Source organism: Salvelinus fontinalis, chromosome 3 (genome assembly GCF_029448725.1).
Source record: "Salvelinus fontinalis isolate EN_2023a chromosome 3, ASM2944872v1, whole genome shotgun sequence".
Classification (NCBI taxonomy): Eukaryota; Metazoa; Chordata; class Actinopteri; order Salmoniformes; family Salmonidae; genus Salvelinus; species Salvelinus fontinalis.
The window spans coordinates 65,812,194-65,826,747 of record NC_074667.1 but is presented as its reverse complement, the minus strand read 5'-3'; the positions used below and the strand labels follow the sequence as shown (position 1 = coordinate 65,826,747).

Below are 14,554 nucleotides of genomic sequence, written 5' to 3'. Positions count from 1 at the left end.
ACTAGAATGTTTAGGTGTCTGGACGGGAGCCCACTAGAATGTTTAGGTGTCTGGACGGGAGCCCACTAGAATGTTTAGGTGTCTGGACGGGAGCCCCCTAGAATGTTTAGGTGTGTGGACGGGAGCCCACTAGAATGTTTAGGTGTGTGGACGGGAGCCCACTAGAATATTTAGATGTCTGGACGGGAGCCCACTAGAATATTTAGGTGTCTGGACGGGAGCCCACTAGAATGTTTAGGTGTCTGGACGGGAGCCCCCCCCCCCCCCCCCCCCCCCACACACACATTCAGGTCAGTCTTTCAGCCCCAGTAAGTCTTGGCTGGTGTTCATATTATGGCAAGAACAGCTCAAATAAGTGAAGAGAAATGAGAGCCAGTTTCATCATAGTGCTTGGTTTTTGTGACTGCACTTAAAGAAACGTTCAGTTCTTGAACTTTTTTGGATTGACTGACCTTCATGTCTTTAAAGTAATGATCATAATGAACATTTCTTCAAGTGCAGTCACAAAAACCATCAAGCGCTATGATGAAACTGGCTCTCATGAGGACAGCTACAGGAAAGGAAGACCCAGAGTTACCTCTGCAGAGGATAAGTTCATTAGTTACCAGCCTCCACAATCCCCTGACCTCAACTTAATTGAGATGGTTTGGGATGAGTTGGACTGCAGAGTGAAGGAAAAGCAGCCAACAAGTTCTCAGCATATGTGAGAACTCCTTCAAGACTATTGGAAAAGCATTCCAGGTGAATCTGGTTGAGAGAATGCCAAGTGTGTGCAAAGCTGTCAAATGCAAAGGATGGCTACTTTGAAGAATCTCAAATATAAAATACATTTTGATTTAACACTTTTTTTTGGTGTGTGTTATGCTGCTGGCCATTTTAAAATGCACGGTTAGGCCATGATGTAAGCATCTTGGCAGGGAGTCCAGGGTGTGTGTACACGCGTGCTCTCTGAGGAGTCTCTGAGGAGGCTCTCTGGATGTCATAAGGTGAATGCACCAATTTGTAAGTCGCTCTGGATAAGAGCGTCTGCTAAATGACTTAAATGTAAATGTAAGGAGTGTTTTGGAGAGTTGACAGACTGCAGTAGTGTCTGATTGCAGCCGTGTTGAAACGAGAACTTATGAAATGGCTTCTTCATGATGCAACAATAGCTTCTTAGCAACTCAACTACACTATATTATGTTTTTGGTGCTATCCAGATTTCCATACTGTTTCTGGACCATTCCGGGGTATACGATATTACCGAATGTGCACACACGGGATGCTATTTTGGCAACGGGGATCTTGATCCAGGAGGGGGTTGAATGTCTCTGCTGTGACCAAGAAGCTTGACATTAATATCTAGCCATTTGGCTAGCAAGTTAGCAAACCACATGCATAGCAGGAGCCCTTAGCTGGATATAATTTGACACTTCTTAGATTTCTTATTGTTACACTTCATAGTTATAAGCAGTTCTGTAGCATGCACACTGCCTCAAATGTATTATTATTTTTTTAAACGGTATTGTCAATTTTGAAATACCCCGGTGTATGGTTTAAACAGTATATTGCCCAAGCCTACACTATTTCGTCACAGCTTCTTGGTAACTGACGAGTGAAGTCTGCATCAGTGTGGTTGTTTCTCCACTATGAATAAATTAGCAAAACCCAACATGTATACAGTTGAAGTCGGAAGTTTACATACACCTTAGCTAAATACATTTAAACTCAGTTTTTGACAATTGCTGACATTTAATCCGAGTAAATATTCCCTGTCTTAGGTCAGTTAGGATCACCACTTTATTTTAAGAATGTGAAATGGCAGAATAATATTAGAGAGAATGATTTAATTCACCTTTTATTTCTTTCATCACATTGCCAGTGTGTCAGAAGTCGACATACACAAGTCATATTTGGTAGCATTGCCTTTAAATTGTTTACCTTGGGTCAAACGCGTCGGGTAGCCTTCCACAACCTTCCCACAATAAGTTGGGTGAATTCTGTCCCATTCCTCTTGACAGAGCTGTTGTAACTGAGTCAGGTTTGTAGGCCTCCTTGCTCGCACACGTTTTTTCAGTTCTGCCCACAAATTCTCTATAGGATTGAGGTCAGGGCTTTGTGATGGCTACTCCAATACCTTGACTTTGTTGTCCTTATTAAGCCATTTTGCCACAACTTTGGAAGTATGCTTTGGGTCATTGTCCATTTGGAAGACCCATTTGTGACCAAGCTTTAACTTCCTGACTGATGTCTTGAGATGTTGCTTCAATATATCCATATAATTTTCCTGCCTCATGATGCCATCTATTTTGTGAAGTGCACCAGCCCCTCCTGCAGCAAAGCACCCCCACAACATGATGCTGCCACCCCCGTGCTTCACGGTTAGGATGGTGTTCTTCAGCTTGCAAGCCTCCTCCATTTTTCCTCCAAACATAACGATGGTCATTATGGCCAAACAGTTCTATTTTTGTTTCATCAGACCAGAGGACATTTCTCCTAAAAGTACGATCTTTGTCCCCATGTGCAGTTGCAAACTGTAGTCGCATTTTTTTATGGCGGTTTTGGAGCAGTGGCTTCTTTCTTGCTGAGCGGCCTTTCAGGTTGTCGATATAGGACTTGTTTTACTGTGGATATTGATACTTTTGTACCTGTTTCCTCCAGCATCTTCACAAGGTCCTTTGCTGTTGTGCTGGGATTGATTTTCACTTTTCCACCAAAGTACGTTCATCTCTAGTGGACAGAACGCGTCTCCTTCCTGAGCGGTATAACGGCTGCCTGGTCCCATGGTGTTTATATTTGCGTACTATTGTTTGTACAGATGAACGTGGTACCTTCAGGCATTTGGAAATTGCTCCCAAGGATGAACCAGATTTGTGGTCTACAATTTTCTTGGACATCAAGGTTAATGATGTGCCAATTGATTCTTATTGAATGTGACTTGTGGATGCCTTGTTCATCTTGCCTTGTCAGAGACTAATGTGAGCTTGTTTTGCTCTGTTTTTTAATTTTGTTTACACTTACATATTATTATTATTTTTTATGTATATCTGCAAACATTTCTAATTACCTGTTTTTACTTTGTCATTATGGAGTATTGTATAGATTGATGAGAAAATAACAATATAATCATTTTTAGAATAAGGCTGTAACGCAACAAAATGTGGACCAAGTCAAGGGGTCTGAATACTTTCTGAATGTAGGAATGGGTCGTGACATGAGGGTGTAGGAATGGGTCGTGACATGAGGGTGTAGGAATGGGTCATGACATGAGGGTGTAGGAATGGGTCGTGACATGAGGGTGTAGGAATGGGTCGCGACATGAGGGTGTAGGAATGGGTCGCGACATGAGGGTGTAGGAATGGGTCGCGACATGAGGGTGTAGGAAGGGGTCGCGACATGAGGGTGTAGGAATGGGTCGCGACATGAGGGTGTAGGAATGGGTCGCGACCTGAGGGTGTAGGAAGGGGTCGCGACATGAGGGTGTAGGAATGGGTCGCGACCTGAGGGTGTAGGAAGGGGTCGCGACATGAGGGTGTAGGAAGGGGTCGCGACCTGAGGGTGTAGGAAGGGGTCGCGACCTGAGGGTGTAGGAAGGGGTCGCGACCTGAGGGTGTAGGAAGGGGTCGCGACCTGAGGGTGTAGGAAGGGGTCGCGACATGAGGGTGTAGGAAGGGGTCGCGACCTGAGGGTGTAGGAAGGGGTCGCGACCTGAGGGTGTAGGAAGGGGTCGCGACATGAGGGTGTAGGAAGGGGTCGCGACCTGAGGGTGTAGGAAGGGGTCGCGACCTGAGGGTGTAGGAAGGGGTTGCGACATGAGGGTGTAGGAAGGGGTCGCGACATGAGGGTGTAGGAATGGGTCGCGGCATGAGGGTGATTAATAACGTGTCTTCTGTGGGTGTGTTGCAGTCACCCATGGCTGCATAGTGTCTACAATCAAGCTGTTTCTCCCGGACGGCATGGAGGCTCGACGACGATCAGAGTAAGTACTTAGTTACGTTGGGAATACTAGTGAGGAAAACAGACTGTATAATGCCCGGTGTCTGCTCATTTTGCCCAGATGTAAAATACATTTTACACCGTCAAATATGATTCTCCATGTACTGAATAGTTCAGTGGGGTCTTTCTGTAACATGTAATTTAACATTTATATCCAGAAAGTCAAATTTCGTAACCTAATACATTTGATAATTTGCACCATCTCTGACAGACCAATGTTGTGGTTGTCTGCTAAGTTCTTTCTTTGTTTCGCAAAAAGTCAAATGAACATGAAATTAACCGAATTACATGGAACAAAACAGATTAATTACATTTTTTTTTTACCCAGCGGAGTTAAATGGGGAGAAACCTTCTAAAATAATATGACACAAACTGAGTTACATGGGGGAATATCTAAATTAACATGACACAAACTGAGTTACATGGAGAAATATCTAAATTAACATGACACAAACTGAATTACATAGAGAAACATCTAAATTAACATGACACAAACTGAATTACATAGAGAAACATCTAAATTAACATGACACAAACTGAGTTACATAGAGAAACATCTAAATTAACATGACACAAACTGAATTACATAGAGAAACATCTAAATTAACATGACACAAACTGAATTACATAGAGAAACATCTAAATTAACATGACACAAACTGAATTACATAGAGAAACATCTAAATTAACATGACACAAACTGAGTTACATAGAGAAACATCTAAATTAACATGACACAAACTGAGTTACATGGGGGAATATCTAAATTAAACATGACACAAACTGAGTTACATGGAGAAATATCTAAATTAACATGACACAAACTGAGTTACATGGGGGAAGAAACTGCCAATTTAACATGACAAGCTGGATTACATGTATAAAAAAATAACTGACAATTGTGATGACTGGCTCGATTTATGTAGCATAATTTGAAATTGTACTTTTTACATTGGATAAAAGTAGAGACTCCGAGCTAGAAAATGGTATCGTACACTGCAGTTAACGAACAATGGGGAAATAAATTCTGCCTTGATAGTTGATAAACTTGTAACCCCACTTTTTGAGAAAATGGCCGTTGAATGTTTTGGTACCTACTGGAGAGCTCTTCTTTGTCTACACCCATTCAGCATCGTTCACACCCTCTTAAGCTTTTGCCCCACCCATCTCTTTAAGGATTCACATGTGAGGCTAAATGACCAAAGAATTCAAGACTAAAGGCTGGTTTATACTACGGGTGTGTTCATTCTGGAGTGCCAGTGTGTGCTCAGAGTGCACTCTGGGTGTTCGTAAACTCTGAGCGTTTTGCTCTCTGAGCTCTGGCCGAGGAGTAGGGTTGATCCGAGCGTTCTGACCTAACGGCACCCAAGCTAACTGGCTAACGTTTGCTAGCTACTTCCAGACAAATGAGGCAACAACTCACTCTGACCATTTTACTCGCTCAAACAGGGCTTGTTAACTGTTACATTGTCCGGAGGATTGGTGACTGCAACTGTGCTACTGGCAACAATTTGAATTACACTGGATAAAGTCTCCTCTCCTCTTAGTAGTAGTAGTAGTAGACTGGATGAGGTCACTTATAGCCCATCTATAGCTCGTCAAGCTTCTGCTTTTCTTTACTCTGCAGCTTGTCAATGTGTTCGGAGAGGTCTCCTCTTGCAGCCCATCTGTAGTACAGTAGACTGGATGAGGTCTCCTCTTGCAGCCCATCTGTAGTACAGTAGACTGGATGAGGTCTCCTCTTAGAGCCCATCTGTAGTACAGTAGACTGGATGAGGTCTCCTCTCCTCTTAGAGCCCATCTGTAGTACAGTAGACTGGATGAGGTCTCCTCTTGCAGCCCATCTGTAGTACAGTAGACTGGATGAGGTCTCCTCTTGCAGCCCATCTGTAGTACAGTAGACTGGATGAGGTCTCCTCTTAGAGCCCATCTGTAGTACAGTAGACTGGATGAGGTCTCCTCTCCTCTTATAGCCCATCTGTAGTACAGTAGACTGGATGAGGTCTCCACTCCTCTTAGAGCCCATCTGTAGTACAGTAGACTGGATGAGGTCTCCTCTTGCAGCCCATCTGTAGTACAGTAGACTGGATGAGGTCTCCTCTTGCAGCCCATCTGTAGTACAGTAGACTGGATGAGGTCTCCTCTTGCAGCCCATCTGTAGTACAGTAGACTGGATGAGGTCTCCTCTTAGAGCCCATCTGTAGTACAGTAGACTGGATGAGGTCTCCTCTCCTCTTTATAGCCCATCTGTAGTACAGTAGACTGGATGAGGTCTCCTCTTAGAGCCCATCTAGTACAGTAGACTGGATGAGGTCTCCTCTTAGAGCCCATCTGTAGTACAGTAGACTGGATGAGGTCTCCTCTCCATTTAGAGCCCATCTGTAGTACAGTAGACTGGATGAGGTCTCCTCTTGCAGCCCATCTGTAGTACAGTAGACTGGATGAGGTCTCCTCTTAGATCCCATCTGTAGTACAGTAGACTGGATGAAGTCTCCTCTTAGAGCCCATCTGTAGTACAGTAGACTAGATGAGGTCTCCTCTTAGAGCCCATCTGTAGTACGGTAGACTGGATGAGGTCTCCTCTTAGAGCCCATCTGTAGTACGGTAGACTGGATGAGGTCTCCACTCCTCTTGCAGCCCATCTGTAGTACAGTAGACTGGATGAGGTCTCCACTCCTCTTAGAGCCCATCTGTAGTACAGTAGACTGGATGAGGTCTCCTCTTGCAGCCCATCTGTAGTACAGTAGACTGGATGAGGTCTCCTCTTGCAGCCCATCTGTAGTACAGTAGACTGGATGAGGTCTCCTCTTGCAGCCCATCTGTAGTACAGTAGACTGGAGGATGAGGTCTCCTCTTGCAGCCCATCTGTAGTACAGTAGACTGGAGGATGAGGTCTCCTCTTAGAGCCCATCTGTAGTACAGTAGACTGGATGAGGTCTCCTCTTAGAGCCCATCTGTAGTACAGTAGACTGGATGAGGTCTCCTCTTATAGCCCATCTGTAGTACAGTAGACTGGATGAGGTCTCCTCTTGCAGCCCATCTGTAGTACAGTAGACTGGATGAGGTCTCCTCTTGCAGCCCATCTGTAGTACAGTAGACTGGATGAGGTCCCCTCTTAGAGCCCATCTGTAGTACAGTAGACTGGATGAGGTCTCCTCTTGCAGCCCATCTGTAGTACAGTAGACTGGATGAGGTCTCCTCTTGCAGCCCATCTGTAGTACAGTAGACTGGATGAGGTCTCCTCTTGCAGCCCATCTGTAGTACAGTAGACTGGATGAGGTCTCCACTCCTCTTAGAGCCCATCTGTAGTACAGTAGACTGGATGAGGTCTCCTCTTGCAGCCCATCTGTAGTACAGTAGACTGGATGAGGTCTCCACTCCTCTTAGAGCCCATCTGTAGTACAGTAGACTGGATGAGGTCTCCTCTTGCAGCCCATCTGTAGTACAGTAGACTGGATGAGGTCTCCTCTTGCAGCCCATCTGTAGTACAGTAGACTGGATGAGGTCTCCTCTTGCAGCCCATCTGTAGTACAGTAGACTGGATGAGGTCTCCTCTTAGAGCCCATCTGTAGTACAGTAGACTGGATGAGGTCTCCTCTTGCAGCCCATCTGTAGTACAGTAGACTGGATGAGGTCTCCTCTTGCAGCCCATCTGTAGTACAGTAGACTGGATGAGGTCTCCTCTTGCAGCCCATCTGTAGTACAGTAGACTGGATGAGGTCTCCTCTTGCAGCCCATCTGTAGTACAGTAGACTGGATGAGGTCTCCTCTTAGAGCCCATCTGTAGTACAGTAGACTGGATGAGGTCTCCTCTTGCAGCCCATCTGTAGTACAGTAGACTGGATGAGGTCTCTTCTTACAGCCCATCTGTAGTACAGTAGACTGGATGAGGTCTCCTCTTGCAGCCCATCTGTAGTACAGTAGACTGGATGAGGTCTCCTCTTAGAGCCCATCTGTAGTACAGTAGACTGGATGAGGTCTCCTCTTGCAGCCCATCTGTAGTACAGTAGACTGGATGAGGTCTCCTCTTGCAGCCCATCTGTAGTACAGTAGACTGGATGAGGTCTCCTCTTAGAGCCCATCTGTAGTACAGTAGAATGGATGAGGTCTCCTCTCCTCTTATAGCCCATCTGTAGTACAGTAGACTGGATGAGGTCTCCTCTTGCAGCCCATCTGTAGTACAGTAGACTGTTTAAACTTGTGTGTTTGTTTGCTTGTCTTTTACAAGGTGTGTGTGTTTGTTTATGGGACACATGACTTGCCCACAGAATGTTTTCCTTGGCAGACCAGACCCCCCCCCCCCCTTTCTCACTCACCCTTCCCCCTCTCTCCTGCTTTCCCTTACTCTCTCTCCTCGCTCTGTTTCCCTTTTGCTCCATCACAGGAGAGGTCTGATTTTGCCAACTGTAACCACATGGAAACAGGCCAGCCACTCAGACCAAGCTTCAGACATCCTTCAGCAGCGGGTTGTAGAGTAGAGAGAAATAACACCATGCAGGACCGGAATCTATAAAGACCTTTATGACATGAGCCTCAGGAAAACCATGTGTTGGCCTTGCTGGGGCTGGCTGGCTGGCTGGTTGGCTGGCTGGTTGGCTGGCTGGTTGGCTGGCTGGCTGGCTGGCAGGCAGCAGCAAGAGGCCTGGCTGGCAGGCAGCAGCAAGTGGCCTGCCTGGCTGGCAGGCAGCAGCAAGAGGCCTGGCTGGCAGGCAGCAGCAAGAGGCCTGGCTGGCAGGCAGCAGCAAGAGGCCTGGCTGGCAGGCAGCAGCAAGAGGCCTGGCTGGCAGGCAGCAGCAAGAGGCCTGGCTGGCAGGCAGCAGCAAGAGGCCTGGCTGGCAGGCAGCAGCAAGAGGCCTGGCTGGCAGGCAGCAGCAAGAGGCCTGGCTGGCAGGCAGCAGCAAGAGGCCTGGCTGGCAGGCAGCAGCAAGAGGCCTGGCTGGCAGGCAGCAGCAAGAGGCCTGGCTGGCAGGCAGCAGCAAGAGGCCTGGCTGGCAGGCAGCAGCAAGAGGCCTGGCTGGCTGGCTGGCAGCAGTAGTAAAAGGCCTGGCTGGTGGGCTGGCGGGCTGGCTGGCGGGCTGGCTGGCTGGCGGGCTGGCAGCAGTAGTAAAAGGCCTGGCGGGCTGGCTGGCGGGCTGGCTGGCTGGCGGGCTGGCTGGCAGCAGTAGTAAAAGGCCTGGCTGGCTGGCTGGCTGGCGGGCTGGCGGGCTGGCAGCAGTAGTAAAAGGCCTGGCTGGCTGGCTGGCTGGCGGGCTGGCAGCAGTAGTAAAAGGCCTGGCTGGCTGGCTGGCTGGCTGGCGGGCTGGCAGCAGTAAGAGGCCTGGCTGGCTGGCTGGCTGGCGGGCTGGTAGCAGTAAGAAGCCTGGCTGGCTGGCTGGCTGGCTGGCAGCAGTAAGAGTCCTGGCTGGCTGGCAGCAGTAAGAGTCCTGGCTGGCTGGCTGGCTGGCAGCAGTAAGAGTCCTGGCTGGCTGGCAGCAGTAAGAGGCCTATCCCTCTCCCTCCCTCCGCTGGCTCAGACAACACTATTTAAACCCTCAGGGAGTGTAGGGCCCTATGAAATCTGTTGTGGAGAATGTGGACGGAATCTCTGAATAAACAGACAATGAAACAGAATTAAACCAACTTAGTTGGAAATCAACAATGTATTGAACTAATTAGAAAAGTAATTCATTTGTACAAGAATACCAAGTTATGGTGGTAAAAACTATCTCTTTCTACTTTAGCCATCGGTGGACAGTTACAGTATATTAGTGTTGTCTGTGTGGTCAGTTAAGTGAAATGGGCGCCACAAATATTTGACTACTTACCAGATTTCCTATGGAATCTCAGGAAATTTACCTCTGGTTCATCACATCAACGAGAAGCGTCTGTAAAAACCATATTCTGCCAACTCGAAGCCATCCAAGAGGAATCCAGACTGGCCGAGGTAAAACAAAGAGCCACACTGTTGTTGCTATTAGGCCTGCCAAAACTGTCAGTCATGTAGAAGAGTCTTAACTGCAATAAAGAAAGCAGAATATACAAAATCTTCCCAAAGTCTGCCAAATATCCTAACCTGCATGCATTCAGAGCGGCTTCCGTGATCTCAACAAGATGTTGACACTTTACCATCCTCTATGGTGTTGTGACTTAACAGTCATCAGATTAATGAAAGTAATCTAATCAACTATGTTTAATTGTTACCCGATTTTTATTCTTTTTAATTTTTATTAATCATGTAACAATTTAACTCATTAGGAATTTGGCGCGCCACGAGAGCGGTTGTTTTAAAGATTTACCATCTTCTGAATTAAACTCTAATGCTCTTTACCTATCACAACTATAAAACAGTCAATGTATTAATCATTACGTCTTATCATATCATCATTCTGAACAGTCGTAACCTTGGATTTGCAAAAAAAAAAAAACTTATGGTTCAGTTCTACACATTGGTTTAATTATTTATGTACAAGGTAAGTAAATAATAACACAGAATAAAAATAACACAATACATGAGAAAAAGGTCCCTAGCGGACTGACACAACATATGGTGGGCTGTTACACAACGAGAGGGGGAGACTTATCTTTAATACATTTTAGAAACTATTCTCACAGTAATCGTATACTTTGCACACGAACCACCACCCGCTTTGAAGTAAGAAATCAGGAATGTATTTAACGTTACGTGTGAATGCCTTCTTTCTGTGTTTATCTCTGTCGGAAACAGCCCTTAGGAAGGTTGTTGGCCTTTCAGCTGCATGCTTGTATGGCTCTGATTGTCCTGAAGGGGTCTTTCCTGTCTTCTACTGTTGTTCACTCTGAAAGATGCTCCTTGGAAGATAGCTAGCCAGCCGTGTTGACGGTTCCCATTGGTGTTGAGAGTAGTAGGATGGTCTCACTTAAATTCCCTTTTCTATATATTTGACTTAAGACAGCTAATCAGCCATACCAGTGATTGTCCGAGAGGGGAGTTTTCTTCTATATATGTGTGTGTGTATATTACACACACACACCCCTTCAAAAGTTTGGGATCACTTAGAAATGTCCAGGTTTTTGATAGAAAAGCACAGTTTCTGACCATTAAAATAACGTCAAATTGGTCATAAATACAGTGTAGACGTATATACTGAACAAAAATGTTGGTGTTGGTCCCATGTTTCATGAGTTGAAATAAGATGCCAGGCCCAGCCAGTCAGAATGAGTCTTTCCCCACAAAAGGGCTTTATTACAGACAAACACTCCTCAGCAACCCTCCTGGGATGATTATTTAATGATGGCGCCAGATGGGATGGCTGCAGTTTTACGGGCCCCTAACCAACTAAGCTATTTAAAAAAAAAAAAATTCACGTGGTCTGTAACTTATTTTGTACATAATGTTGCTGCTACCGTCTCTTATGACCAAAAATAAGTTCTGGACATCAGAACTCACCTTGAACTGGACATAGTTTTCTTCAATGAGTCCGACGTGTAGGATATACTGCTTGGTCAAGACAAGGGCCAAATCCCCGTCATCAGCGTGAAGAAAAGACGGAGGAAAAGGGCGTGGAGGGCGGGGTGCCTTTACTCGCCGACAAGTAGGTAAACCACAACTACCCTCCATATTATTGGCCAACGTGCAATCATTGGAAAACAAACTGGACTATCTATGATTTAAGACTATCTTAGCAACGGGACATTAACTGTAATATGTCTGACCGATACGTGGCTGAACGACACAGATAATATAGAGAACAGAAGCTGGCTAGCTTCTCCGTGCATTGGCAGGACAGAGCAGCTACGTCTGGTAAGACGGGGGGGGGGACGGGGGGTCTTTGTCTAACTGCTGGTGCGTGATGTCTGTTAAAGATTATCTATGGAAGTCTCGAAGGTATTGCTCGCCTTAGGTAGAATACCTCATGATAAGTTGTAGACCACGCTATCTACCAAGAGAGTTTTCATCTATATTATTCGGAACCATCTATTTACCACCACAAACCGATGCTGGCACTGACTGCACGCAACGTGCTGTATAAGGCCATAAGCAAGCAAGAGAATGCTCATCCAGAAGTGGAGCTCCTAGTGGCCGGGGACTTTATTGCAGGGGAACTTAAATCCCTTTTACCTCATTTCTGCCAGCTTGTCACATGTGCAACCAGAGGGGGGAAAAAACTCGACCACCTTTACTCCACACACAGAGACGCATACAAAGCTCTCCCTCGCCCTCCGTTTGGCAAATATGACCATAATTCTATCCTCCTGATTCCTGCTTACAAGCAAAAGCTAAAGCAGGAAGTGGTTAGATGACGTGGATGCTACGCTACAGGACTGTTTTGCTATCACAGACTGGAATATGTTCCGGGATTCAGCCAATGGCATTGAGAGGAGTATACCACCTCAGTCACCGGCTTCATCAATAAGCCGGTCCCCACAGTGACCGTACGTACATTTCCCAACCAGAAGCCATGGATTACAGGTAACATCCGCACTGCGCTAAAGGCTAGAGCTGCTGCTTTCAACGAGCGGTACACTAATCCGGACGTGTGTAAGAAATCGCGATATGCCCGCAGACGAACCATCAAACGGGTGATGCGTCAATACAGGACTAAGACTGAATCCTACTACACCGGCTCTGATGCTCATCAGATGTGGCAGGGCTTGAAAAATATTACCAACTGCAAAGGGAAACAAACCCGCTAGCTGCCCAATAACGCGAGCCTACCAGATGAGCTAAATGCTTTTTATGCTCGCTTCGAGGCAAGCGACACTGAAGCATACATGAGAGCACCAGCTGTTCCGGATGACTGTGATCCTTACGTGAGCAAGACCTTTTAAACAGGGCAACATTCCCCAAGTCGCCGGGGACAGACGGATTACCAGGATGCGTACTCAAAGCATGCACGGACCAACTGGCAAGTGTCTGCGCTGACCTTTTCAACCTCTCCCTGACTGAATCTGTAATACCAACACTACCGGTCAAAAGTTTTAGAACACCTCATTCAAGTGTTTTTCTTTATTCTTACTCTTTTCAACATTGTATAATAGTGAAGACATCAAAACTATTAATAACACATATGGAACCATGTAGTAACATAAATAAGTAACAATTATATTTGAGATTCTTCAAATAGCCACCCTTTGCCTTGGTGACATCTTTGCACACTCTTGGCATTCTCTCAACCAGCTTCATGACGTAGTCACCTGGTATGCATTTCAATTAACAGGTGTGCCTTAAAAGTTAATTTGTGGATTTTCTTTCCTCGTTTCTTTGGCTCAATCAGTTGTGACAAGGTAGGGGGGTGGGAGTATACAGAAGATAGCCCTATTTGGTAAATATTACCCACTGTTCCTAGGCCATCATTGAAAATAAGAATGTGTTCTTAACTGTCTTGCCTAGTTAAATAAAGATAACACAACTTTAAGACGTGAAGGTCAGTCAATACAGAACATTTCAAGATCGTTGAAAGTTTATTCAAGTGCAGTCGCATTTGAATAAACCCATAGTTACCTCTGCTGCAGAGGATAAGTTCAATAGAGTTACCAGCTTCAGAAATTGCAACCCAAATGAGTGCTTCACAGAGTTCAGGTAACAGACATCAACTGTTTCAGAGGAGACTGCGTGAATCAGGCCTTCATGGTTGAATTGCTGCAAAGAAACCACTACTAAAGGACAGCAATAAGAAGAGACTTGCTTGGACCAAGAAATGCGAGCGATGGACATTAGACCGGTGGAAATTTGTCCTTTTGGTCTGGAGTCCAAATTGATGATTTTCATCTTTGTGAGACTCGGTGTGGGTGAACGGATATCCGAATGTATTTCCCACTGTGAAGCATGGAGGAGAAGGTGTTATGGTGTGGAGGTGCTTTGCTGTGACTCAGTCATTTATTTTGAATTCAAGGCACACTTAACCAGCATAGCTACCACAGCATTCTCCAGCGAACGCCATCCGGTTTGGGCTTAGTAGGACTATCATTTGTTTCTCAACAGGACAATGACCCAACACCGCTCCAGGCTGTGTAAGGGTTATTTTTACTAAGAAGGAGAGTGATGGAGTGCTGCATCAGATGAGCTGACCTCCACAATCCCCCACCTCAACCAGCTTGAGATGGTTTGGGATGAGTTGGACCAAAGTCGGACTGCAGAGTGAAGGAAAAGCAGCCAACAAGTTCTCAGCATATGTGGGAACTCCTTCAAGACTGTTGGAATTCCTGGCGAAGCTGGTTGAGAGAATGTAAAGGGTGGCTGTTTGAAGAATCTCAAATATAAAATATATTTTGATTTGTTTTACAGTTTTTTGGTTACATGATTCAATATGTGTTATTTCATAGTTTTGATGTCTCCACTATTAATCTTCAATGTGGAAACAGTAAAAATAAAGAAAAACCCTTGAATGAGTAGGTGTTCTAAAACTTTAGGCCGGTAGTGTACGTGTTTCAAACAGACCACCGTGGTCCCTGTGCCCAAGAAGGTAACCTGCCAAAATAATTTCCGCCCTGTCGCACTCACGTCATGAAGTGCTTTGAAAGGCCAGGTCATGGCCAACATCAACACCATCATGCCGGAAACCCTGGACCCACTCCAATTCGCCCCAACAGATCCACAGATTAATCGCACTCCGCACTGCCC

At 45.8% G+C, this 14,554-nt stretch overlaps 1 protein-coding gene across 5 annotated transcripts in view; it reads left to right on the top strand.

Annotated features, from left to right (window-relative positions):
• Positions 1-14,554, top strand: part of LOC129851348 (sarcolemmal membrane-associated protein-like) — a 199,886-nt gene that overhangs the window by 19,858 nt on the left and 165,474 nt on the right. For all 5 annotated transcript variants that reach the window (XM_055917818.1, XM_055917817.1, XM_055917821.1 and 2 more), the window contains one exon: positions 3,886-3,958. In XM_055917818.1, the coding sequence (XP_055773793.1) occupies positions 3,886-3,958 (73 nt within the window). The remainder of the gene's footprint in view (positions 1-3,885; positions 3,959-14,554) is intronic.